General features: G+C 35.3%; 2 protein-coding genes and 1 pseudogene across 2 annotated transcripts; 1 reads left to right on the forward strand and 2 right to left on the reverse strand.

The window, feature by feature from the left end:
• Positions 1 to 10,691: 10,691 nt before the first annotated feature.
• Positions 10,692 to 12,603, reverse strand: LOC105950069 (uncharacterized; annotated as a pseudogene).
• LOC148766525 (uncharacterized) lies at positions 10,692 to 14,281 on the reverse strand. The gene is made up of 2 exons (XM_088827080.1): positions 13,855 to 14,281; positions 10,692 to 13,453 (listed from the first exon to the last, which is right to left on the reverse strand). The coding sequence occupies exons 1-2, from the start codon at positions 13,893 to 13,895 to the stop codon at positions 12,649 to 12,651; spliced, it is 846 nt and encodes a 281-aa protein (XP_088683206.1). The 5' UTR covers positions 13,896 to 14,281; the 3' UTR covers positions 10,692 to 12,648.
• Positions 14,282 to 19,655: 5,374 nt separating this feature from the next.
• Positions 19,656 to 21,920, forward strand: LOC105971199 (DELLA protein GAI1). Its single transcript, XM_012996050.2, has one exon. It carries the CDS (start codon positions 19,978 to 19,980, stop codon positions 21,694 to 21,696), a length of 1,719 nt encoding a protein of 572 aa, XP_012851504.2. The 5' UTR covers positions 19,656 to 19,977; the 3' UTR covers positions 21,697 to 21,920.
• The last annotated feature ends 1,892 nt before the right edge of the window (positions 21,921 to 23,812 follow it).

Consider the following 23,812-nt stretch of genomic DNA (forward strand, 5'->3'; position numbering starts at 1 on the left):
TTTGGGTTAATGAATTTAGAATTGAAAACCGATATTAACGTAACAAATTAACAATCCATGAGATACTACATATGGTGTAACATATCGGATGGTTTTGAACCGTAAATCTATATAAATAATTGTCATTTATTTTTTAAGCATATATACACATGAGTACGTGTGTTATTATGTATAGATTAATGGTTCGAAATCGATATCATCTACAAAAGCAAATCAACACATGGGAAAAACTAGCACGTACTTTCTTCCAATATTTACTTTATTGCATTTATTGATAGTTAATTAACCATCATTGGAATTCGATCGTTGATTAACCATCATCATAATCCCGTAGTCTAGACAACGCTTAGGATAATATGATTACACTATTTAGAGAAATTAGGACATATTGGTCCTTCATGACGATATTTGGAATTCACTGTTGTATGAATATGATGACGTACACCAGGGTTGGGCATTGACTGATTTTATCGATCAATTGATCCACTTTTAACCATTTGCCAATAATTGATAATTAACTGGCTCATATAGCCGGACCGCTATTTTTAACCAATCCATGTATAAATGGGTCAGTTGGCGCTTTTCAAATTGACCGATTCTTATATGATCAACCGACTTTTTTGATAATGAAATTTTGTAATAAAATATTTAATTGTAATTAATTTAAAAAGATATTGATAGTTGTTTTTTAGTTGAAATCAAAACATAAAAGTTAAAATAATATTTAAAAAAAAGTCAAAAGTCAAAATACTAAGTTATCGAAGTATACGTGCTATATTTATTTTCCAATATCCATTCCTTGCTCTCCTTTATATATTTTGTAAATTGACCGATTGTTATATGATCAACCGACTTTTTTGATAATGAAATTTTGTAATAAAATATTTAATTGTAATTAATTTAAAAAGATATTGATAACTGTTTTTTAGTTGAAATCAAAACATAAAAGTTAAAATAATATTTAAAAAAAAGTCAAAACTCAAAATACTAAGTTATCGAAGTATACGTGCTATATTTATTTTCCAATTTCCATTCCTTGCCCTCCTTTATATATTTTGTTGGGATAATTATACTTTTAGTCTCTATACTAATAGTCTAAAACGAATTTCGTCCTCAAGCATTGCTTTCAACGATTTTAGTACTCAAACTTACGTCTTTTGACAATTTTGGTTCAGTCGTCAAATAAGGCTGTTAAGTTGGATGGAATAGTCAGTTATCCCTCACTACGTCCACTTGGTAATCATTAAATGAGTTGGAACAGACCCCTTCCACATCATTCTCTCCACCTATTTTTATCTCTCAAATCCTTAATTCCTCATTCCCATAAATTCTAGCAAACATAAATAATAAATTTCATATTGAGGTGAAAAATAGCCAAATCAGAATTGCCCCACATTGAATGTTTTAATATCTCACAATCGAGCATTGTTATTCAATTGACATTTAACAGGTATTTATTTTATGAACTTATCGAAATAAAAGAATGCATTTTTCTTGTAATTTTTCCATGATCGAGCATTAATTGTCAACTTAACTTTGGATACAATTTTTTTTCTAAATGAAGTGCTCCTTCCGAGGAAAGATGTGAATAATCTTTGAATTTTCACAACTTTTTTCTCTGAACACAAATTTATAAACGTTACCAATTAAATGTCTTACATCTATTTATGAACCCTAAAGCTTGGATGAATTTTGAACAAGACAGTTTTCATAACCATTAAATGATTGATCAAACTCTTGAAAATGTTTTTGTCTTCACAAAATGACTTACCAGAGTGCAGATAAAACATGTACTTCAATTGATCACCACAACTTTGGGGATATATAAATGGAATTTACGTTTGTTAGAGTTTATGAAGAATGAGAATTATGTATTCGGGCGAGGGAAAATGGTCGAGATAAGAGAGGAGAGCATGAGGAGGATACATCGGTTCCAATATATTCTTTTTGTTTTGCTGCCAAATGGACGTCACGTGAGGTACACATGACGATTCCATCCAACTTAACAGCAAAATCAGACGGCCGACCAAAATTGTCAAAAAATTGTCAGTTTGAGGACTAAAATCGTAGTGGAAAATGTTCAAGGACGAAAATCGTTTTAGGTGATAAGTATACGGACCAAAAATATAATTATCCCATGTTTTCTTCTTCTAAGAAATACTAGAAAACTCTTATTTTAAGGTTATGAATTTTTTACATAATATTTTTTCAATATTTTGAATATTTTTTGAATTTAGTTTTAAACAAGTTAATATAATCTCATCTTATTATTCTAAAAATATATTTCATAAATAATTATATGGATGATAATACCAACCAACCAACTCACTTTGAAACTGTATAAAATCATTCGTTAACCATTATCGAACCAACAATGGTTGGATCAATAATAGTTTTTAGTATTTAATTGGTATAGTCAGTTGGATTTGTCGGATCAATAATTGAACGATAACTACCCCACCTGATCCAGATCCGTCCTTACCGTACATTTATAATTTTGCATGTGGGTATTATGCCTATCAATTTTTTGGCGCCGTTGTTTCATTTAAGCATGTTTCATCTAGCCCTAATGAAGTTCTGAACCTCCATTTATAATTGCTTTTTGGAAAATTTCTGATTCAATCAGAGTGAACTGAATAGAATTTCTGATTGCAGTTTCTGATGAAGCAATGAACCTCAAAATGTTTTCATTCTCAACTTGTGATAAGACAAAGAGTTGGTTGCTATGATCAGATCGCGGATCCCTCACTAGTTGTTAAGAGTTCTCTCAAACTTTCGTAAAACGATTCTTTTCACATTATGTAAAATATATAAATAGAAGGGAAATTAGCCCATTCAAAAAATTCAACCTTAAGCCCATGCATATGGCTTGGGTAAGATTCAAAGAATTGCCGCATCAATGATACCACATGGATTTGAGTCGTGGGATCATAACGAGATGTTCTACAATGAGTTCAATCACCAAACACGTTCACTAGTTGATGCATAAACGTGTGGATTAATACATAACAAAAATCCTAAAGTTGGTCGACAAACCATCTAAGTGATGTGTGAAAACACATACACTCACAACCATTTAAAAATAATAGAACACAAAAGACTGTAGGTGTAACAATCGGTTTGATTTTTGCATAATGTCTTTAAAATTTCTGAGAAGCTCTTCTGATCCATGCTTGTATTTCAAAGATCCTGTTCAAATTCCTATATTTTTTCTGCTTTATGTGGATGACATGTTAATTGCCAGTCCATGCTTAAAGACTATTGATCATGTTAAATCTTGTCTAAGTGAAAATTTTGATATGAAATTTTTGGGTGATGCAAAAAGAATCTTAAGCATGGACATTGTTAGAGATAGAAAACATTGTTCACTGTTTATCAATCAATATTCATATGAGGTAAAGATTTTAGAAAAGTTTTATGTGAATGATGCTAAACCCGTTATAGTTCTTTTAGCTGCTCATTTTTTGATAAGTAAGGAACAATCTCCTAAACTGAACCTGAAATTTTTGAAATGCAATATGTACCTTATGCTAGTGCAATTTGTTCTATTATGTACTTGAGGGTTTGCACCATTGCATATGCTATTAGCTGTCTTAGTAGGTTTATGTATAATTTAGGTTTGTCTCATTGGGAGGTTGTGAAGTGATTGTTAAGGTATTTGAAAGGTTCTATAAAAACTGGAATTATCTTTTATAGATCTTTTGCTGAAATTGAAATATGTAGATATGTGGATTCAAACTTTGTTAATGAGATATAATAAGAAATCTACTACATCTTATGTACTTACTCTCTTTGAATATTAGTTGTAAATCTCAACTGCAGAACATTGTTGCTCTATCTACTACAGAATTAGACTATATAGTTGCAATTGAAGCTATTAAAAAATCCAACTGAACAAAGAGGTTGTTTTCTCTGATAGCCAGTCAGGAATCTAACTGTGTAAATGTAGCATCCCCCTTCTAATCGGGTGATAAATTGAACTGGTTTATCGGATATTCGTTTATATAGCTGAAGCAACAGGATCTCCTTGTAATTTTTAAAACTTTGGAATGGGACTAAAACGCAATTATAAAAATCTCTTAGGATATTAAAAACTTTTGTGATTTTCGAAAACTTTGTTAGTAGTACTTTAGTCGACTAAATGTTTCGTTTGAAAACAATTTCGAGAGGAGGATTTTCGTTCTGAGTGCTACACTATCACCCTGTCAATTTGAATTTGGTTCGAAAAGAAATCACAGTTTTGAAAGGTATTCTGGTGAGTATTTCGAAAACTACTAGTGATACGTGAAAATAAAAAATTTACTAAACGGACGATTTTATAATAAAAGTCAAGTACGATCCATACCGGATTTAAGTTCGAAAGATACAAAAAGGGATACTTAAGTTTACTATTACATCACCAAAAATCAAAATACTTAGCATCGTTCATAGGCCCTCGTACAACTTTCAAAAATAGCGGGAAAGACCTCGATCCGCTACTCGATCCATTCCGGCGGAGGGTTACTAACACTATTACCTGCAATTAAAAGGCATCTAGATGAGCTATAAAGCTCAGTAAGAAATCCGATTAAATATCGAACTTTGAAAAATACGTTATATATAATATATAATATGATATAGTCATCCTTACTCACATTTCAAACTCCATAAGGCAAACGGTTAATCACGAACACACATCATTCACACATAAACACGTACTTATGCAAAAATGACTACAATGCCCTTTTTATGAATATCGTAAAAAACACATTTTTCGTTTTATCGGATCCTTGAAAGATTAATTTTTGTACCTGAATGATAAACATGTTCCGAGCCCCTTTTCACTAAGTGGAATCAAACCACACATTTCATCCTAGTTGGATGTCGGCCCTCTATATCCGAATTGTTTATTATCCGGCATTCCATTAATCTTTCAAATTTAAAAACTGTGAAATGCATCTTTTTTTTCAAAATCATGCTCACAACAACTATATAATCCAAACATAACATCACAAATATCAATCAATTGTCACATAACCATAAAAATATCACAAATTACCACATAGTTATAATTTGGGCATAAATCCCCAAATTCACACACATAAACACACACAACCACCACACACGATCACCTACACACATACACATTCAACACACACACACACATATGCATCCAACACATTAATACATCACATTTAATATCCAAATCATGCTTAAAAGCAAGGGTCATCTTTATCTTTCATTTAATGAACTTATTACCACTTCTAGGTAATAATTCATTCCAAATAAATTCCAGCAGCAATTAACACATCCAAGCAGTAACTAAGGTTCATAATGCCAAGTTTTCATCACTCATAATCATTTATCCAAAGACATGGAAATTAAAGCGCAAAATATAACAAATTGCATGCATCATGTCCTAATTTCGAAATAATAGCAAACCAATTCTAAAAATTCTCAAATTAAATCCTAGAACTCCTAAACTAATCCTAGTTTTAGTTTCTGAAATTATTTTAAATTTTCATGAAGTTTCGAATTTTCTTGGAATAAAAAACTAGAAAAATCCCTTTTTCTTATGAAAATCCACAATTCTAACTTTGAAACCTTTACAAAGAAAACTTTCGCTCAAATTTAATAATGACTGACTTTTTAGAAATTACAGTTTTGACCCCAAAATTTCAAAATTTACACATGCAACCACACTAAAAGTCAAACATTCGATTTTACATGAAAAACTCCTAACAATCTGAAATTTTACTTTAATATATGCAGAAAACAAAGTTAAAAGTTACTCAAGGCAGAGTTGTTCAAAAATTACATATTTTACCCCAAAACTTCTAGATATATACATGCAAGATGACTAGAAGTTCAAAAATCAAATTTTCTTGCACAACCTTTTTAAATCCAAAATTTTTACTCAATAAATGCTGAAAAAAAATTTGAGAACAAGTTTAGGACTGACTTCTTCAAAATTACGGAATTGACCCGAAAATTAGATCTACACATGCAACCCCATAAAATTTCAAAAATTCATTTTTCTTGCAACACCCTTTAGAAATCCGAAATTCTTTATTATGTTTTTGGCCAATAAAACTTGTATTTACCCACTACAACCATAAATAATGCATGCAAGAACAACAAATCAATACTTAACACAAGTTTTTCATATTTTCCCAAAAACCCTATTTTTTTCGAAATCCCTTCAAATCTTTTAAGAAATTTTGAAAACCATTTTGATACAATTGACACCCTTTAATTGCAGCAAGAAATCGAAATTTCTTACCTTTTAACCGAAGAAAGAAAACAACCGAAGGAAGAGTACTTTCAAATACCGAAGTCTAGCCAAACAACCTTGATGGTGAAGGAGAGGGTGTGAGCTTCTAAGAGGGATGTGTTGTTTTCTCCCGTGAAAATGCAAGATATTTTGATGATGTTTTTGGTGTACTCTAAGACAAGAGTTAAATAGGGGAATTTCATTTTTTATTTTAGAATTTCTTAGAAATTTGGAGTTGAGGTGGAAGAAGAAGAAGCCGATGGTGGACGGGTGGCTTCGGTGGAGAGAGGAAGAGGAGACAAGTAAAATGCTAGGTGTTGGAAGAAAAAAGATGAAGGGTGTCTCTTTATCTTACTAAGTAAGGTGGAGTGTAAGATTAGTGCTAATCATGGCTTAATGCGAAGTGGACAAGCATGCAAAATTTCTTAATTTTGTTTATTTAAAATGAAGCACAACTTGCATTAGCACCACATACACAAACACAGTCATATACATATATTATACATATATATACACACTATATACTCGAATATATAAAATGTAAGTACTAGTATATATGTATGTATATATGCATGCATGTACGTGTGTGTATATATATATATATATATATATAAGTTCTAAATATTATAATTCACGTAAATAATTTCATGAAATCACCACATTTCGAATAATCTACCAATTAAATAAGACATGTGTAATTATTCATGTAAGTCACATAATTAGATTCACGTAATTTTACATAATTAATTTCACGTAATAATATCACCTAGGAATTCTCGAGTTAGGAAGATTAATTTCGGGTTTTAGAGTTTTGGAAGGTGGAGTGTTATAGTAAAAACCTTGTTTTCCACGATAAGACTAAGCACATTGATGCAAAGTTTCATTTCATAAGGGGTATTGTGGGAAAATGTTCGATTGAACTTGAAAAAATCTCATATGAATTCAATCCAGCAGACATGGGAATCAAATGCTTACCACTGGAGAAATTTTGTTCATGTTTGAAAATACTGAACTTAATTTATGGAATATGAAATTGATATGTGCCGGCAAATGTCAGTGTGACTTTACACTGGTTAATCTTTTTCTATGAGTGATTAATTTGTTGTGAAAGTAATATAAGGTTGAGCTGAGGGGGCAATTTTTTTTTTTTTGGGGTTGTTTTGTTTTGGATTTTTTAAAATGGTGTTGTTTGGGGGGAGTTAGCAAATTGGGGTTGGCCGCCACCGTCAATGGCGGCACCGGCCGGAGACGCCACTGCCAATGGCGGCATCGCCTGGAGACGCCGCCACCGGTGGCGTCTTCTACCGGTTTTAAATTATTATTTTAATAATTTAATATTTTAATATTTTTTAATATTTTATTATTTTAATATTTTCTTATTTTTTAATATTTTTATTATTTTTTAATATTTTAATATTTTAATATTTTCTGATATTTTAATATTTTCTTATTTTTAATTTTTTTTTTACAAATAAAATAATTCTAACTACATTTTATTAAATTTATTACATTTTATCAATTAGATTTATTACATTTTATCAATTAGTGTTAAATTAATCATTGCATATATTTATCTAATCAACACAATAAAATATGTAGATAAAAACAAAAGGAGTTCTAGAAAATAAAAGAGTTATATAAAATAAATAGGTCCAATAAAAGAGTTATATAAAATAAATATGTCCAAAATGAGTAAAAAGACAAAATAAGTACAAGAAAATAAAATTGGCACTATGAAGTCAGTGCCTATGTGAACCAGTGCCACATGCAGGTGCCCGTCTAGTCCTACGCGGCTTACCATCTCGACGAATGTCAGGATCTGCCGGTACATCATCAACAAACTGGGTGTCATCCAGTGGATATGGAACAGGGGAAACATTATACTGTGGTCAGATCCGCTCTTGGGGACTTGAGTATCCCAAATTGAGCTCCAAATGTGGACCCCATGAAGAGAACCGGGTATCAATAGCAGGAGGATGTGGGGTAGCTAGAGAATCGGACCATGGCATATCTGGAACGTAATTATTCGTAGATGGACCAACTAAATCTGTAAATATGGGTACCTGAGATATAGACGCACCGAACATATCCATAAATCCCTGTGTAGTAGATAAATCGTCCATACCTCCATGCACAGGAACATCTGCATAAAAGGGTGTATGGGAAGCAAATGGACGGGCAACATCTCCAGATGGAGGTACCCGAGATGTAGATGCATAATAGTTCTCCTCTCTCGTCTGTCTCACGTCATCCTCCAATTCAGTAGCTCTTTCGGTAGCGTTGGACCTTCTTCTGGTACGTCTATCTCGATGCGGAGAAGGTATAGGAGGTATGGCAGGTATCGGAGATAAGCTGGACGAAGCACCATCTCTACGTAGAAGTTGAGTCCCAGCTGCATACATCCGTGTAGCGTTGTCCTGATACAGATCATATATCCGATCGTCATCTCGAGAAACTTCCCTAGCAGCAAGACTCATGGATATAAGATGATTACCCTGAAATAAAAGGCATTACAAGTTTAAGAACTTAAGAAACTGAAAAAACAAATTGAAAAACATCGAAAGTAATGGTTGTTTTGAGAAAAATACTAACCACAAGATCCAGTAAAATCGGGTCTCCGACCTGAAAACCGATATCATCAAGATTGTCAATCGGTGATATCAAACGACGTGTGTGCTTCTCATACCACTCGTAGTATCCTGGATCTGTCTGAGGCCCACTAAACTCAATAAATGGATAGTCAACGGGAGAATCAAGTCGGCCATGCCATCTATCAAAATAGATACGGTGAAAACGAGCCCAATCTCTACCCCATGCGCCTCGACGATCATAAGAATGCAACTTAATCTCAACATCGTGATCAGTAGGATGTGGTGGTATATGATGTACCCTCCCAAACTGACGTAGCACCCTATACGGACGATGCATCTCAACTCTCTCGTAAAATATAAGGGGACAACTCGACAACCAAAGCTGTGGATGCACTATCTCAGGATACTCAAGTAAAGCGACAAACTCAGGATCTAGTTCATTATAAGGCATCCATGTAAACTAGAAAAAAAATTATTTTTTAATAAATTGTTAAATAGACCACAAACATTAACGTAATTGTTGTTAACTTATAAATAACCTGATCCCAGAGCATCCGATCGAGCATCGTACGATAAACACGTATATTGTTTCGCGAGGACCGAGTGTGACTAGTAGGTCTGATCCAACTGTAATATCATATGAAAATTTGCTAAGTCAATATATTAACCTTCATATAAATAAATTATTAGTACTAAGATGTTTACCGTGCACCGTAACGAGGGTGGGGATATGCAAGCCGACGGGGATCATCTTCTACTACTGGTACTATTGCTGGAGCGAGTAAAGGGATCCTCGACCATGCCCAACACTAATTATTAAACATAAAAAAATATGAAAAACCGCAAGAATAATAAACTATTAATTTAAATTTTAAAAGTATCAAAAATCCTATTACCTGTAACAGAGTAAGCGCACCACCTAGATTAGTTTTCCTCTTAATCAACTCAACAGTGCCGTCTTGTTCCACAACTTTTCTAAGTAAAGCCTCAGTGCATAGCTCACGATGCAAATATCCAAGAACTGCACTACCCTAACTGAAAGTACGCACCGCCTCAAGATCTTCGAAATGACGAAGATACAACAACGAGATTGCACTTGAAGATGTGTCAGGACACATAACCCCCCAAGTAGCAATAACAGTAAACACCTGGTATGCTGCTGAACACGCTGCTCCGTGCTGTCATCGGTAATCTTGCAATGTCGTAAATATATGGCCAGATCAGTTGCATAGAGCCGTCTCCCTTTGAAAGCTCGATCTGAAGGAGTATATCCCAACCACGTCTGACAATAATCCTGCCACTGCTCATTCGACCATGAAATATCCTATCCAGTAACAGGTAGTCCATCAACAGGCAAACCCCATAATAATGCGACATCCTCAAGGGTCACTGTCGCCTCCCCTGCTCGAAAATGAAACGTGTGTGTCTCTGGATGCCATCTCTCCACTAAAGCTGCAATAAGATGCAAATCGACTACGAGACGACCACATCGATACTCCATAGAACCTAGTATCAACTAAGTACTGCATCACTCTAGGGTGTGGATCATCATCACCATCATCTCCATATAAACCCCAAATCCAACCATCACAGCGTCTCCCGCGCACAATATCATCCACGTTTGCCGATGTAATCGATCTGGATACATGCTCTGACTGGCGGTATAGCAATGAAGTGTCTCGCGGACCATAAACATAACTGACATCCATCATGTATAATAATATACATAGAAAACTCAAATAATATGCACAAGTGTAATAATAAATACACACTAATAAATAAAACACTAAGATAGACTCAAATAATAAGTACGAGTGCAATAATAAATACAAAGTCAAACACGATAATTAGAAAACTACTTAGTCCGACGTGAAAACACGATAATACATAGATAAACTCAGATAATAAGTACGAAGTGCAATAATAAATACAAAGTCAAACATGATAATTAGACACTACGTAGTCCGACTTGAAAACTAGAAAATAACAATATAAATAATACAAACTAATATGAACTACATAAATTATACGATCGGAGCCGTCTTGCTTGTTCCTCTCTTCTAGATTGTTGTCTTGCCCTTGTTTGTGTCACATCCATCTCATTAGGAATTCGACTGCGCCTTCGATCCCCTAGTAGTGTTGGATCATGAATTAGATCAAAACCAACATCCTCCCAATTATGTTCACTCAACAGGGGTTGGGATATCCCAGAATAAATGTTCACTAATCGATCAACATTGTAGCAATCGTTCACATATACGGAGGCAGACAACATCCATTCACGGCACACGTGGAGGACATGACTGCAGGGGATTCCTGTAGCTTCCATTTTCCACAAGTACAAGTTTGGACCCTTAAACTCACAGTGTGTTTGTTATTTCCACCTCCACTTGGACGAGCTCTAGTGATCACCTCGCCAGAGAGCTGTTGCTGATTATAACGAGTCGTGAAACATCTAACAGAGTTGGCTTCATGTGTCCGGTAAATGCCATAAGCATATGTGGACCACAACTGTCCATTCTGAACCATCAAATTGGCCTCGTGGAGACGATTAAAAAAATACCTACGAATGCGGTTGAATGTGAGGTCAACAATTGTTGAGATGGGAAGTTATCGAGTTCCCTTGAGAACACCATTATGAGCCTCTGACATGTTTGTAGTAAGTTGACCACCACGCTTGCCCCCATCATGTGCAAATGCCATTTTTCTTGATCAATATCCTTCAAATAGTTATGAGCTTCAACACTCCGAGTTTTGATCACATTAAGAATGTGGTTAAACTTCCAAATTTGAGACTCCGCTCCCGCGTTGTAGCATATATCCTTCAAATCTACACTCTTAAAACGTTTGTTGAAATTGGAGCACACGTGTCTCAAGCAAAACCTGTGAAAACATTAGGGGAGCAAATTCGGGCAACTCCGCTAAAGCTCGTAAAATTCCCGGAGCTCGATCTGAAATTTCACAAACGCTTTCTCCATCTGGAATTTGAGAAATTAGATGTCTGTGTAGCATTTGAAAAAACCACCTCCAAGCCGCCGTGGTTTCATTGTCAACAAGAGCAAATGCTAGTGGTAGCACTTGGTTATTGGCGTCCAAACAAACGGCAATTAGTAACTTGTGCTTGTACTTAGTGTAGATATGAGTTCCATCCACACTAATAACTTTTCGACAGAACTTGAATCCATTCAAGCATGGCTTGAAGGCCCAAAAGAAGTACTTGATCATCTTCCGTGTTGGAATGTATGTTGGTTTGAAAACCCACTCAATTGTCGTACCCGGGTTCGTTCTATGGAGTGCCTTCATAAACTTGGGCAATTTGTTCACTGAGGACTCCCAACTCCCGAACAAGTTATCTCTGCAACGCTTCAAACCATACCAAGCTTGCATCTTTGAAAGTTGAAATCCTAATTGAGACCTCACAATATTTTGTGCTTGTGTTATTTTGCAAGCTGGATCATCTCGAACGGACTGAACCAATAAGGCAGCAATGTAGTTCCTGTCCAAATTCTTGTGTTCATTCGACATTTCATCCATTATGCAATTGTGGGGCCCACCATATCTCGTAATAATGAAGAATCCTTTGCCCGATTTTTCAATTCCCCGCAACGACCATCTACAAGGCCTTTCAGGTGTGCTATGCTTGCACTTGACACTCCATAGCTTCGGCTTACTTTCGACAACTGTGAATTCCCGTTTAGCAAATCGAATCGAATGGTCTCTCACCGCGGCGCAAAGGCGTTTTTTGTCCTCAAACACCATCCCAACCTCAAGAATACCTTGATCGCTATCGTAAAACTTATCATATCAGCCCCTTCCAACATCAACTGAATCTGCCGCCACTTCTGGAAACGACATCGAGAAAAATGGGATTGACTCATACAATGTCGGTTGTTCCTCTGCTTCCGCCTCGTTGTGCTGCAACCACGTCTCCCGAACACCATCTTGTACGTCTTCATCTTCATTGTCGTCATCTCCGTCATCGGATAGTTCGGAATTCACAAGACTGTTCGGCCCAAAGGAGTCACCTATAGGGTCTTCATCTTCGAAAATGCTCCGTCTCGCGGAACTCGACTCACCAACAAATCCCCCTAAATTACCATAGTTAAATGTATGGGAATCTCTGTGCACCTCTCTCGCTCCACTAGTCTCACAATAATTAGGGATGTTTTGTGTCGCCGCCAAAAAATCCGGAGTCACCTCTAGTTGTGAGAAATATGGTTCATTCAAATCAAATGCCTCTACGCTCACTTGTGGTGGGACACTATCAATGTACTTCGGTTCAATCTCAACAAATACTTCGATTGCCTCATTCCCTTCGTCCGTATCAATATACATTTGTAAATCTTCATCTGTTGTCATCTCGGTAATCATCTCCTTCATTCTTTCTCCATTATAAATGTAAGATTTGCAACACACTCTTAGCCCAAACTGATTAACATCGACATCTAGACGTTGATACAACTTTGACAGAGATTGTGCAAAGGACAAGTCACGTTTAATTCGAAATGTTGTTTTGTGGGCAATACTATATTGCACTACCCAATCATCGGGAATTATGTGACCTCCAAAGTACACGTACACTTTGACATTAGTTTTAGCCGCCATCAATCTTCAAAAGATTAAGGAGATAATTAACTCATCAATCCAATCCAGATTAATTAATAATGAGGCATATTAGTTAAAAAATAATAATTTAACTAAGCACACCAAAAAATTAATTAGTTAATTTAATTTAATTGCCCGATATTTTACAAAACAACACCATTTTAGCTACTGTTTTACAAAACAACACCAAAAAAAAAAAAATTGCCCATGCTTATAAAATATATATAGTACTAATACCTAATATAAAATAAATAAATTATTAACTAACTAACTAACTAACTACCCACATGCATCCTAAAAACACTAATCACATGTATTTACAATAATTAATTAAAAAATTTGAACATAATAAAAAATTATAATAATAATTTTTTTTAATTATTTACAATAATAATAAAATATTACCTTGGTTGGGTGAAGAGCACCACCGAGCACCGGCGGAGCATCGGCGGCGGCGGAGACGACGGCGGGGAAGGCGACGGCGAGGAAGGCGGCGGCGGGCAGCGGGCGGCGGGCGGCGGGCAGCGGTGGCGGCTAGGCGGGGTCGGTGGCAGCCGGATGTAATTATATTATATATTTTATTTTTAATTTGAAAACTAAATTTGGTTTTTTGTTTTTGAAATTTAACAAGAAGAGAAAAGGAGGAGAGCTGGAGGAGAGCTGGGAGGAAGAAGAGGAAAGGAAGCTGGAGAGAGAATGGAGACGCCGTTGTCGGTGGCGGCTCCTAAAGACGCCGTTGTCAACGGCGTCTCCTGGTCAAGCACAGCCTCCAAGGTGGCAGTCTTGATCTGGGCCGTCGGATTGAATTTTTCCAGTGCAATCTGGACCGTCTATATATTAAAATAATAAATTAATAAAATATTAAAATAATAAAATATTAAAAAATATTAAAATATTAAAAATTTAAAAAAAGGGTAGAAGACGCCACCGGTGGCGGCGTCTCCAGCTGGTGCCGCCGTTGGCGGTGGCGTCTCCGGCCGGTGCCGCCGTTGCCGGTGGCGGCCAACCCCAATTTGCTAACTCCCCCCAAAACAACACCATTTTAAAAACTCCAAAACAAAACAACCCCAAAAAAAATTTGCCCCTGAGCTGAGCGATTGGGCGTTCTTCTTCCCAAATTTGGCACTAGGTGACAAGCTGGTGTTTTCCCGGCGATTGTCCTCCGGTGCTCAAGTTAGAAACCTATCACAATATAAACAAATAATATTAATTATATACCTAAGTAGTGCGTACCTCATTATATGAGTTAAATCACATATATGTGATGGAATAGGGAGGCTTCTTGTAGAAATTCGATGTGAGATAATAAGTTATATCTAAAATCCCATGGGATTTTAGTAGAGGTGATAATTGAGTTTTTATTATTAATTAGATTGATTTAGGTTTTTATGGGAAAAATTCCAGTTAGGAATTCGACACATCACCAACAATAGATCTAAATTCTAATGAAATTAAATGTATTCCAATGAATATTTTTACAGGAAATTTATACGTTTCAATTGGAAGTTTGATTACGATGATTTCGCCGTCGATTTGACTCAAACATAAACACCGATGGATTCCAGATGAATTTTATTTAATGAACCTAACAATTTTGAACTAAGCATGTTGAGAATTGGATGAGAGCCAAATATCAAGTACGTGAAGAGTATTTTGATTTGTACGTATTGAACTTTCGCCCAAGAGCATCTCCAAGAGTGTAATGTAAACATATATTTTAAACAATATGCACAACCGAGAATAAAATGCATAATTAACAAATTGGCTAAATAGTAACTTTGGTTTCTCATATTTGAGAAGCCAAAACTACAATTTAGCAAATCTATAAAATATTAAAATAATGTTATATTGTATTTTATAATATATTTATCATTAAAAAATATTTTATATTGTCTTACTTGTTATTTTGCAAATAAATGTACTAAAAATAAAATTTATTATTTTACTTAGTATTAATAATAACTAAAATTAAAAAAATGTCATTTTAATTAACATCAAAAAATATTTCATAACGTATTATAAATTTTTAATGTTTATTAATATATATCAATTAAGTTATTGAAATTTATTTCATCAAATTTTTAATTAATTTTGTATACTTATTAATTAATCTTATTAGCTATTAGTATATTAACTAAAATAAAAGTCAAATAATTGTGTAAAACAAAAATTATTAAAGATTCAACGTATAAATATAGTGTTTAGAATAATACACATTTTTATTAAGGGGTTTTTGTGTATAAGTTCACGATCAACTATCTTTATTATTCTGAGTTCAGGAGTTAATAAGTACATCTTTTTTTATATGTATTAATGTATATGACAAAATTACCCCAAATCCTTTACACCCAATTCTTAATTGTAACCCCACCTTTTTTTTTTTCTGAAATGCTTTGCTGCCGCCGGTTTCCCGCGTTGACCGGCGTTGACTTTTTCATTTTATTTTATTTATTATTTTTTTCTATCTAACCGCCGCCGATCTCGGTCGTTGACTTTTTTCCGTGTTTTTTTTCCCTAAACTTTTGATATGTTTCTTTTACGCACGCCACTTAACGTTGACCGTAATTTTATTGTCATTAACACTAATTATTCTGTCGCTGACTGTAATTATACTGTCGTTGACAGTACATTAACATAATTGTACTGTCGTTGACAGTAAATTTATTTAATTGTACTGTTGTTGGCAGTACAATTACAGTCAACGACAATATTATTATTTTTTTTTTGGCTTTTTTATTTTGTTTGAGTTGTTGACGGATTAACGTAATAATATTACTGCCTACTATTATAATATTACTGTAAACATAATAACATTACTGTAAACACAATAATATTACTGTAGTTGATGGTAATATTACTGTAGTTGATGGTAATATTACTGTTGTTACAATAATATTATTGTGGATGACATTAATATTACTCTCAAACACATCAATATAAATTCTTTTGACTTTTTATTATGTTTACCTTTGTCGAACGGTCAACATATTAATATTAATCTATTACACAATAATAATGTCTTTTGTGTTAATATTAACGTGCTAGAGATTACTATAACAATATTATTGTGTTAAACTGTAGTATATTTAATATTACTGTGTAAACTGTAATATAGTTAATATGACTGTCAACCACAACCATATTGCTGTTTAAATGGGGCAAACAAATGTTAAAGAAAAAAAATTAAAAAAGAAAAAAAAAAACGAAAAAGTTAATGCTGGAGTCCAACGGAAAATCAGGAAGAAAAAAGAACAAAAAAAAAGTGAACCGGTCAACAGCGGCAACGGGCGAAATTATACTCAAAATTGCATTTTGGATCAAAATTGAATAAGTTGTGAAATTTGAGGTCAAATTGAGGGTAATTAAATTAAAGGATGAAATTTGTGCATATTAAAATGTGAGGGCCCATTTTAGTCTTTTACACACCTCTGAACAATGTGTGGACTTTTTTGTAAAGAGTTGTTTGTCTGAATTCATTTATGAATAAATATCTCATTATGGGCTTATTTGTAGCATGCCCTTTTATTAATATCTTATAATAATTGAATATCACGTAGAAAATATTTAATAACAAATAATTGAATATAATAATTGTGTAAAATATAAACAATAATGTTGAAGTCAGTGTTAAAAATGAAGGTCTAAAACACTGTTCATTAATTATATTATAAATATAGACAATTGCTTTTAGATAAATTGCTGGAGATGGCCTAAGGACCAAAAATCAATTTAAGAAGTAGCTTAGTTTGATTCCTGCAACAATTTTCGATATAAAATTCAGTTGAAATCCTTTGTGTTTATCCAATGTAATAATAAGTATCTCATTTCTCACAATGATTAAGAAATTTAATAGATGTAGCTCGATTATAGAAAAATCATATAAAAATGACTAAAACAACATTTATCATTTAATGATTTATAAGAGAAAATTAATGCTTAGAGTTGCATTAATAAGGTTAAATCAGGAAAAATGTATTCAATGCAGCATTGGAAATATAAAGTAACAAATAATATGAAAATATTTTAAAAAATAGACAATTATTGTGGAACATATGTAATATTAAATAATCAAAATTCATTAAATAATGAGGAATCTGAAATGTTAAATGTCGTTTCAATTTTACTAATGTCGTTTTGACTTCGAACCTGATTTTGGCATATTTCTGTTTTGATTTTGACAAAATTCGAACACAAAAATTGTAGTCATTTGTGTTAGCTTTCTAGCCCAACTTAAATCCACTAGATTGGATGTCGTGTCACAAAGTTATGCATGAATGAGTCACATTTTAAATTTTAAATACCTCAATACATTAATGTCGCGGGCAGTATCCATTGATTCATGTATATCTTTTTCGTCCGACATCCAATTTTGATGATTCAAGTTGAATTAGAAAATTAAGTCAGAATACTACAAATCCTAATTTTCGGGTTTCGCAAAATTTGGAAATAAAAATAATCAAAATCACGTTTGAAGGTATTAGTAAAGCTCGAACGACATTAATTATCACATCCCATAAGGAATTGAAGAAAGTCGGCGGTTATATGCAAACCCATTTTTTTATTACTTCAAGACCTCCAACATAAAAATACTAATTTACCCTTAATAAAATTTAAAATCAAGTAAAAAACACAAAACATTAAAAAATAAAAAAAATCATTTCCTTTGTGCAAGTCCAAATAAAATAGATAAATCCAGAAACCCCTCTTCCTTATTTCACGACTTAAAAATCTCCTCCTTCTTCTTCTCCTTCTTCTTCACAAACCCACCAAGAAATCCTACACACCAAAATTATCAAATACATACCAAACATTCACGATGGAACCAGAAACAATGATATGGTAGTTTACGAGGATGGAGAACACAATGAAGTATGTTTTAACCGTTTATTTTTGCTTTTGGGTCGTTTTTTTTTTGTTGGGAAAAAAACTCGACGATACCAAAAATCGGTCTGCAAATACCGATTTTTGTTACTAAAGTCGGTAACCACATTCCGATTATTTTAATAAAAATCGATACTTCAAAACTGATTTTTGTAGTAAAAATCGGCATGACAACACCGGTTTATTTTTGTATTATCGGTATTGTCATGCCGACTTGTACTACAAAAATCGATTTTTAAGTACCGATGTTATTATCTGTGTTTTTTTAAGACCGTTTTCTCATACTTTCGTGCAACAACCTAGGGGATTGATAGAAGACTATTCAAATGAATTATCTAACGAATAAATATTTGAGACACGGAAAACTCTACTCGGTTGGGTTAAAGGAGTTGGTAGACCCACCGAATGGTGATAAACATTTTCGTTTCAAATATTTAAAAAATATCAATTAACCAAATATATAATGTATTATTTAAAAAAAATCCGAAAAATATCGGTATCCGAAAACCGATTTTGTACTCAATAATCGACATTAGAACGCCGATTTTTACTTGTAAAGTCGACGTTGTGTCGCCGATTTGGTTAACAAAAATCGGCATTATGACGCCGATTTTCGTGTACAAAATCGGTCTGGGTAAACCGATTTGGGAAATGAACGAAAAAAAAAAAAACAATTTCAATCTCAATTTTTTTTTCCAAAATCGGCCAAATCATTGCAACCCAACAAGAAATAAGCATAGATTAATGTTCATTCATACATATTTATCAAGAATCGATGTTCGATTAATGTTTCCGAGTTTACAAATAAAATTTAGTAAAAAGGACATCGATGCTCGATTAATGTTTTTGAATTTACAAACAAAAATTTAGTAAAAAGGACTCGCCGGTCGGCGTCGCAGCGGTCTGGCGGCAGCAGTCGTGATATTTTTTTGTTTTTGTTTTTTTTTTGATTTTTGGTCTTAAACAAATTAAAAATAGGATTTATTTGTAATTGAGTATTATTTGTGGATAAGGGTATATTTGTCATATTTGGTCTTGATGAAATAAAATTAGATTAATTTACGGACTTTAACTAATAAACTCTTTTATGTGGTTTTAAAGTAATAAAAAAATGGGCTTGCATATAACCGCCGCCTTGAAGAAAACATATTTCGGCTAGTTTGATGTGGTTTTGCTAATATTCGCATTTTGAGACGAAAAACATTACTATCAAGTGAAATTGAGAGGAATATGAAATAAATTTTTCGAAAATACCAGATGCCTTTTCTTTTTCTTTTTCTTTTTCTTTATAAAGTGCCATGATAGTGTATGTTACTGCTTAAGTTAAGTTAATTGGGATGAAATGGCAATGTTAGGTAAGAGTACGAAATTTAGATAATATTAGCTCAAAGTTGTAATAAATTATTACTGGTAATTAAGGGAAATAAAAGGCAAAGTTTCATCTTATCTACTTCATTTCTTTGTCTACAGTGCCTTTCTCTCTCTCCTCTCTCTCTCTCTCTCTCTCTCTCTCTCTCTCTACTATTCGTAGTTCGTACCTGCACTATTATTGATTTATTGTAGTCTCCAATAGCAATCTGTGAAAAACTCGCAGCTAACAAAAACCTCATCTTAAAATCCGATCAAGCCCTCAAATTCAAGAAAAGAATGAAGAGGGACCATATGAATGAAGAAAATTTCTCGAGCAGCGGCAGCTGCAGCTCGTCGGCCGGCAAAGCTAAGATGTGGCCGTCTGAGGCCGAAGACGAGCTCTTTGCCGTTCTGGGCTACAAGGTGAATGCCTCTGACATGGCGGAGGTGGCGCTGAAGATCAAACAGTTGGAGGAAGCGATGGGCGGCGGCGGCCTCTCTCAGCTCGCTTCCGACACCGTCCACTACAACCCTTCGGATCTCTCGTCCTGGCTCGATTCCATGATCTCCGGTCTCAACCCGGTCCCCGAATTCGGCTCCTCTTCAGATCCCTTTCTCGAATCTTCCACCATCACCACCGAGGACAACGGCGGCGGCGGCGGCAGCCTCGCCGCTCAGATGGTGGTTGACTCCGGTTTCGGGTCGGATCTTATTTCCATACCCGGAAAAGCCGTCTACCCCATAACCCAACCCCCTCCGCCGCCGCAGCAGCACCACCACCAGCCACAGGCCAAGAAACTGAAAACATCGCCGTATTCAGTTAACCCCGCCGCGAGTACGAGCACCGAACCGGTTTTCGCTCGACCCGCTGAGTCGACTCGGTCACTCGTCCTGGTTGACTCTCAAGAAAACGGCGTGAGGCTCGTCCACACTTTGATGGCCTGCGCAGAGGCCGTACAGAAGGAGAACTTCAAATTGGCTGAAGCTCTGGTGAAGAACATCGGATCGTTGGCCGTTTCGCAACCCGGTTCGATGAGAAAAGTAGCTACGTATTTCGCCGAAGCGTTAGCTCGGAGAATTTACAGATTGTACCCGACGAATCCACAGGAATCCGCCTTCACCGATTTGCTCGAAACCCACTTTTACGAGACCTGCCCGTACCTGAAATTCGCCCACTTCACCGCAAACCAAGCGATCCTCGAAGCTTTCGCGGGTCAAAACCGAGTCCACGTCATCGATCTCGGCATCAAACAGGGTATGCAGTGGCCGGCCCTTCTACAAGCCCTGGCATTGAGGCCGGGGGGCCCACCTCGCTTCCGTCTGACGGGGGTCGGCCCCTCCTCCCACGATCATTTAAATGAAGTGGGATATAAGTTGGCTCAATTGGCCCAAACGATCAACATAGAGTTCGAATACAAGGGGGTCGTGGCAAACTCGTTGGCCGATCTCGATGCATCGATGTTCGATGTAAAGGAAGGCGAAGCGGTGGCGGTGAATTCAATATTCGAGCTGCATCAATTGCTAGCGAAAACGGGGGCAATCGAGAAGGTGTTGAAATTCGTGAGGGAATTGAAGCCCGCGATTCTGACGGTTGTCGAACAAGAGGCGAATCACAACGGGGCGGTTTTCTTGGACCGGTTCAACGAGTCCTTGCATTATTACTCGACCCTCTACGATTCTCTGGAGAGTTGCGGTGGTGGCGGTGATGGGGCGGTGAGCGATCAAGATAAGGTGATGAGTGAGGTTTACTTGGGGCGGCAAATATGCAATGTGGTGGCGTGCGAGGGTGTGGAGAGGGTGGAGAGGCACGAGACGTTGGGGCAGTGGAGGGCCCGTTTGGGGTGGGCCGGGTTCGGGCCGGTGCATTTGGGCTCAAATGCGTATAAGCAAGCGAGTATGTTGTTGGCATTGTTTGCGGGTGGGGGTGGGTATGTGGTGGAGGAGAACAATGGGTGTTTGATGTTGGGGTGGCATACAAGGCCACTTATTGCTACTTCTGCTTGGAAAATTAGGTGATTTATCATAATTGATTACTATTCGGTTAAGTTGGTTATGGATTAATTAATTAACTGTTTTTTTTTTTTTTTTTGTGGGGTGGAAAAGCATATAGTTTGGTAGTTGTTTGTATGGCGTGAGTATATATACATTTGGCGTCTCCATTAGTGTTTGGAATTCAAATGGATCTTATGTTAAGAGATTTTGTTTGAATGATGGTGAATGGATTTTTATTATTTTTAAAATAATAGGTGTTGTGATAATTAATTCGGGAAAGGATGGTATAGGAAATATTTGGCGGTAAATTAAGTTTTTAAGCACAAAACAGAAAATATTAAGTATTTATGATATGGATTAGATGGTTAATCAATGAGATAGGAGGACGTAGATAATACACTTTAAAAGATATGGTATTGTTGGGATTCTTGGTTATGCATGTAAAATTACAACTATAGAGTATTTCCTGTTGGAGTTTTGAAACTTTTTGGTCTATGAGTGTAACACATCGGGTGGTTTTGATCCGTAGATTTATATAAATAACTACGCACTGAACACACATACACATGAATGTGTGCGTCGATATGCGTAGATTCAATTGTTTAAGGTCAGCCGATATATTTCACGCGATGTAGTATCTACAAAACTGAAACTTGATAAGTTCATGAATTTTGGACCGAGGAGAATTAAGGAAAAACATTGTAAACTCCCCCAAAAACTAAAAATACTATTGCTTTTTTCAGGCCAAGAAACAATAACAAGTTGATCAGTTTGATTCGCTCAATCCATACTGGGCAAACGCATTTAAAGCTTCCTTAACTATTTCAACAAATTTAGAGTGTTCTCACTTGGATTTGCAATTTTCCCTCAGCCAAACATGCTGTTAACAACAAAAGCCATCAATTTAATATCAACACTTCACTAAAATTTCATCTAAAAGTAATACCTTAAAAAGGAAACACTATAGACCTCTTTTGGTTGGCGAGATTAGTAACCCAATAACCAACTGTCTGGTCGACCCGGAAATATTATATTATCATGGTTTTTCTTGTCTTATATTTTTTTTAAGGAGTACTTTTGTTGGACGTGCCGATGTTCGAGAAAATAGTTGGGTTTTCATTAATTATTTAATATGATCCTATCTTAGCATCCAAACTAGATCTTAGGCCTCGTTTGGTTGGGGAGATTAGCAGTCTCCGTCTCTTCTCTATTGATTTCGCCTCCGCCGCTGCAACTTTCAGATGCATTTGGTCGTGGAAGACGATGTCTACCACTCATAATCCCTTTCATATCTCTCTCGTCAAATCAAAACCGCCACGAGGGGTTTCGATCCAGCAATTTCAGCCTTTTGTCAACATTACACAACTTGATAAGGAGATAACAATTATTAGAATACTTTTTTGGGGGGCTAATCATTATCTAATTGTTCTTTTGTTCTCTTTTATGTGTTTGGTTCAATTAAACCATAGGGTTTTGGATTTGAATTTTTTACTTTATTTTTTTACAAGGAATATGTTGAATTTGATTGATGTTTATTTTTTGATTGTTTAAATAATGTATATAATTATTTATTCATTTATTTTACAATCTAAATTTAAATAATATTAACTTTAAATTATTTTTTTATAAAAATGATGTGGGCCAATAATCTCCTTCCACATTAGGTAAAACATAGTTCATCTGTTCTTTTTTTTTTCTTCATGTTTATGCTGAAATATCCCCCTCTCTCAACAAAGCAAGTTTGAGTTTTGTAATGATTTTTATTGTTGATATTTGTTAGATAAAAGGGGCCCAGATGTTTATTTAGCCCAAAATTGCTAACCCACTTTTATGCAGCTCACTCTCTTGGTGTGAGTTCATCAGCTCACTTAAAGCTCAAGCATATTCAATCTGGACCGTTGGTTGATAACTCTCGATCTCAGCCGTCCACGCTCCACTTATATATCGTCCCTCTCTCACAAAGCCTCCAAACCCTAACCCTAGCAGCTGCACCTCCTCTCTTCTCTCTCTTCTCGACGGCCGAATCTTTCGCCGGATTCCATGGCGGTCGGAGATTCGGCCGATTCTCTTTCCTTTCTTGCTGCATCTGCACGAGTATATATACATCTCTTCTTGAAGATGAAGAGGGCATCGAAATCTT

Source organism: Erythranthe guttata, chromosome 12 (genome assembly GCF_056151865.1).
Source record: "Erythranthe guttata isolate IM_541 chromosome 12, IM_541, whole genome shotgun sequence".
Classification (NCBI taxonomy): Eukaryota; Viridiplantae; Streptophyta; class Magnoliopsida; order Lamiales; family Phrymaceae; genus Erythranthe; species Erythranthe guttata.

Bases quoted from the DNA above. Each gene is read 5' to 3' on its own strand.
- LOC148766525 (XM_088827080.1), bottom strand. From the start codon at position 13,895: ATGCTCCGCCGGTGCTCGGTGGTGCTCTTCACCCAACCAAG. The intron at 13,454-13,854 runs GTAATATTTTAT...AATCTTTTGAAG, and splicing joins GTGCTCTTCACCCAACCAAG to ATTGATGGCGGCTAAAACTA.
- LOC105971199 (XM_012996050.2), top strand. From the start codon at position 19,978: ATGAAGAGGGACCATATGAATGAAGAAAATTTCTCGAGCAGCGGCAGC.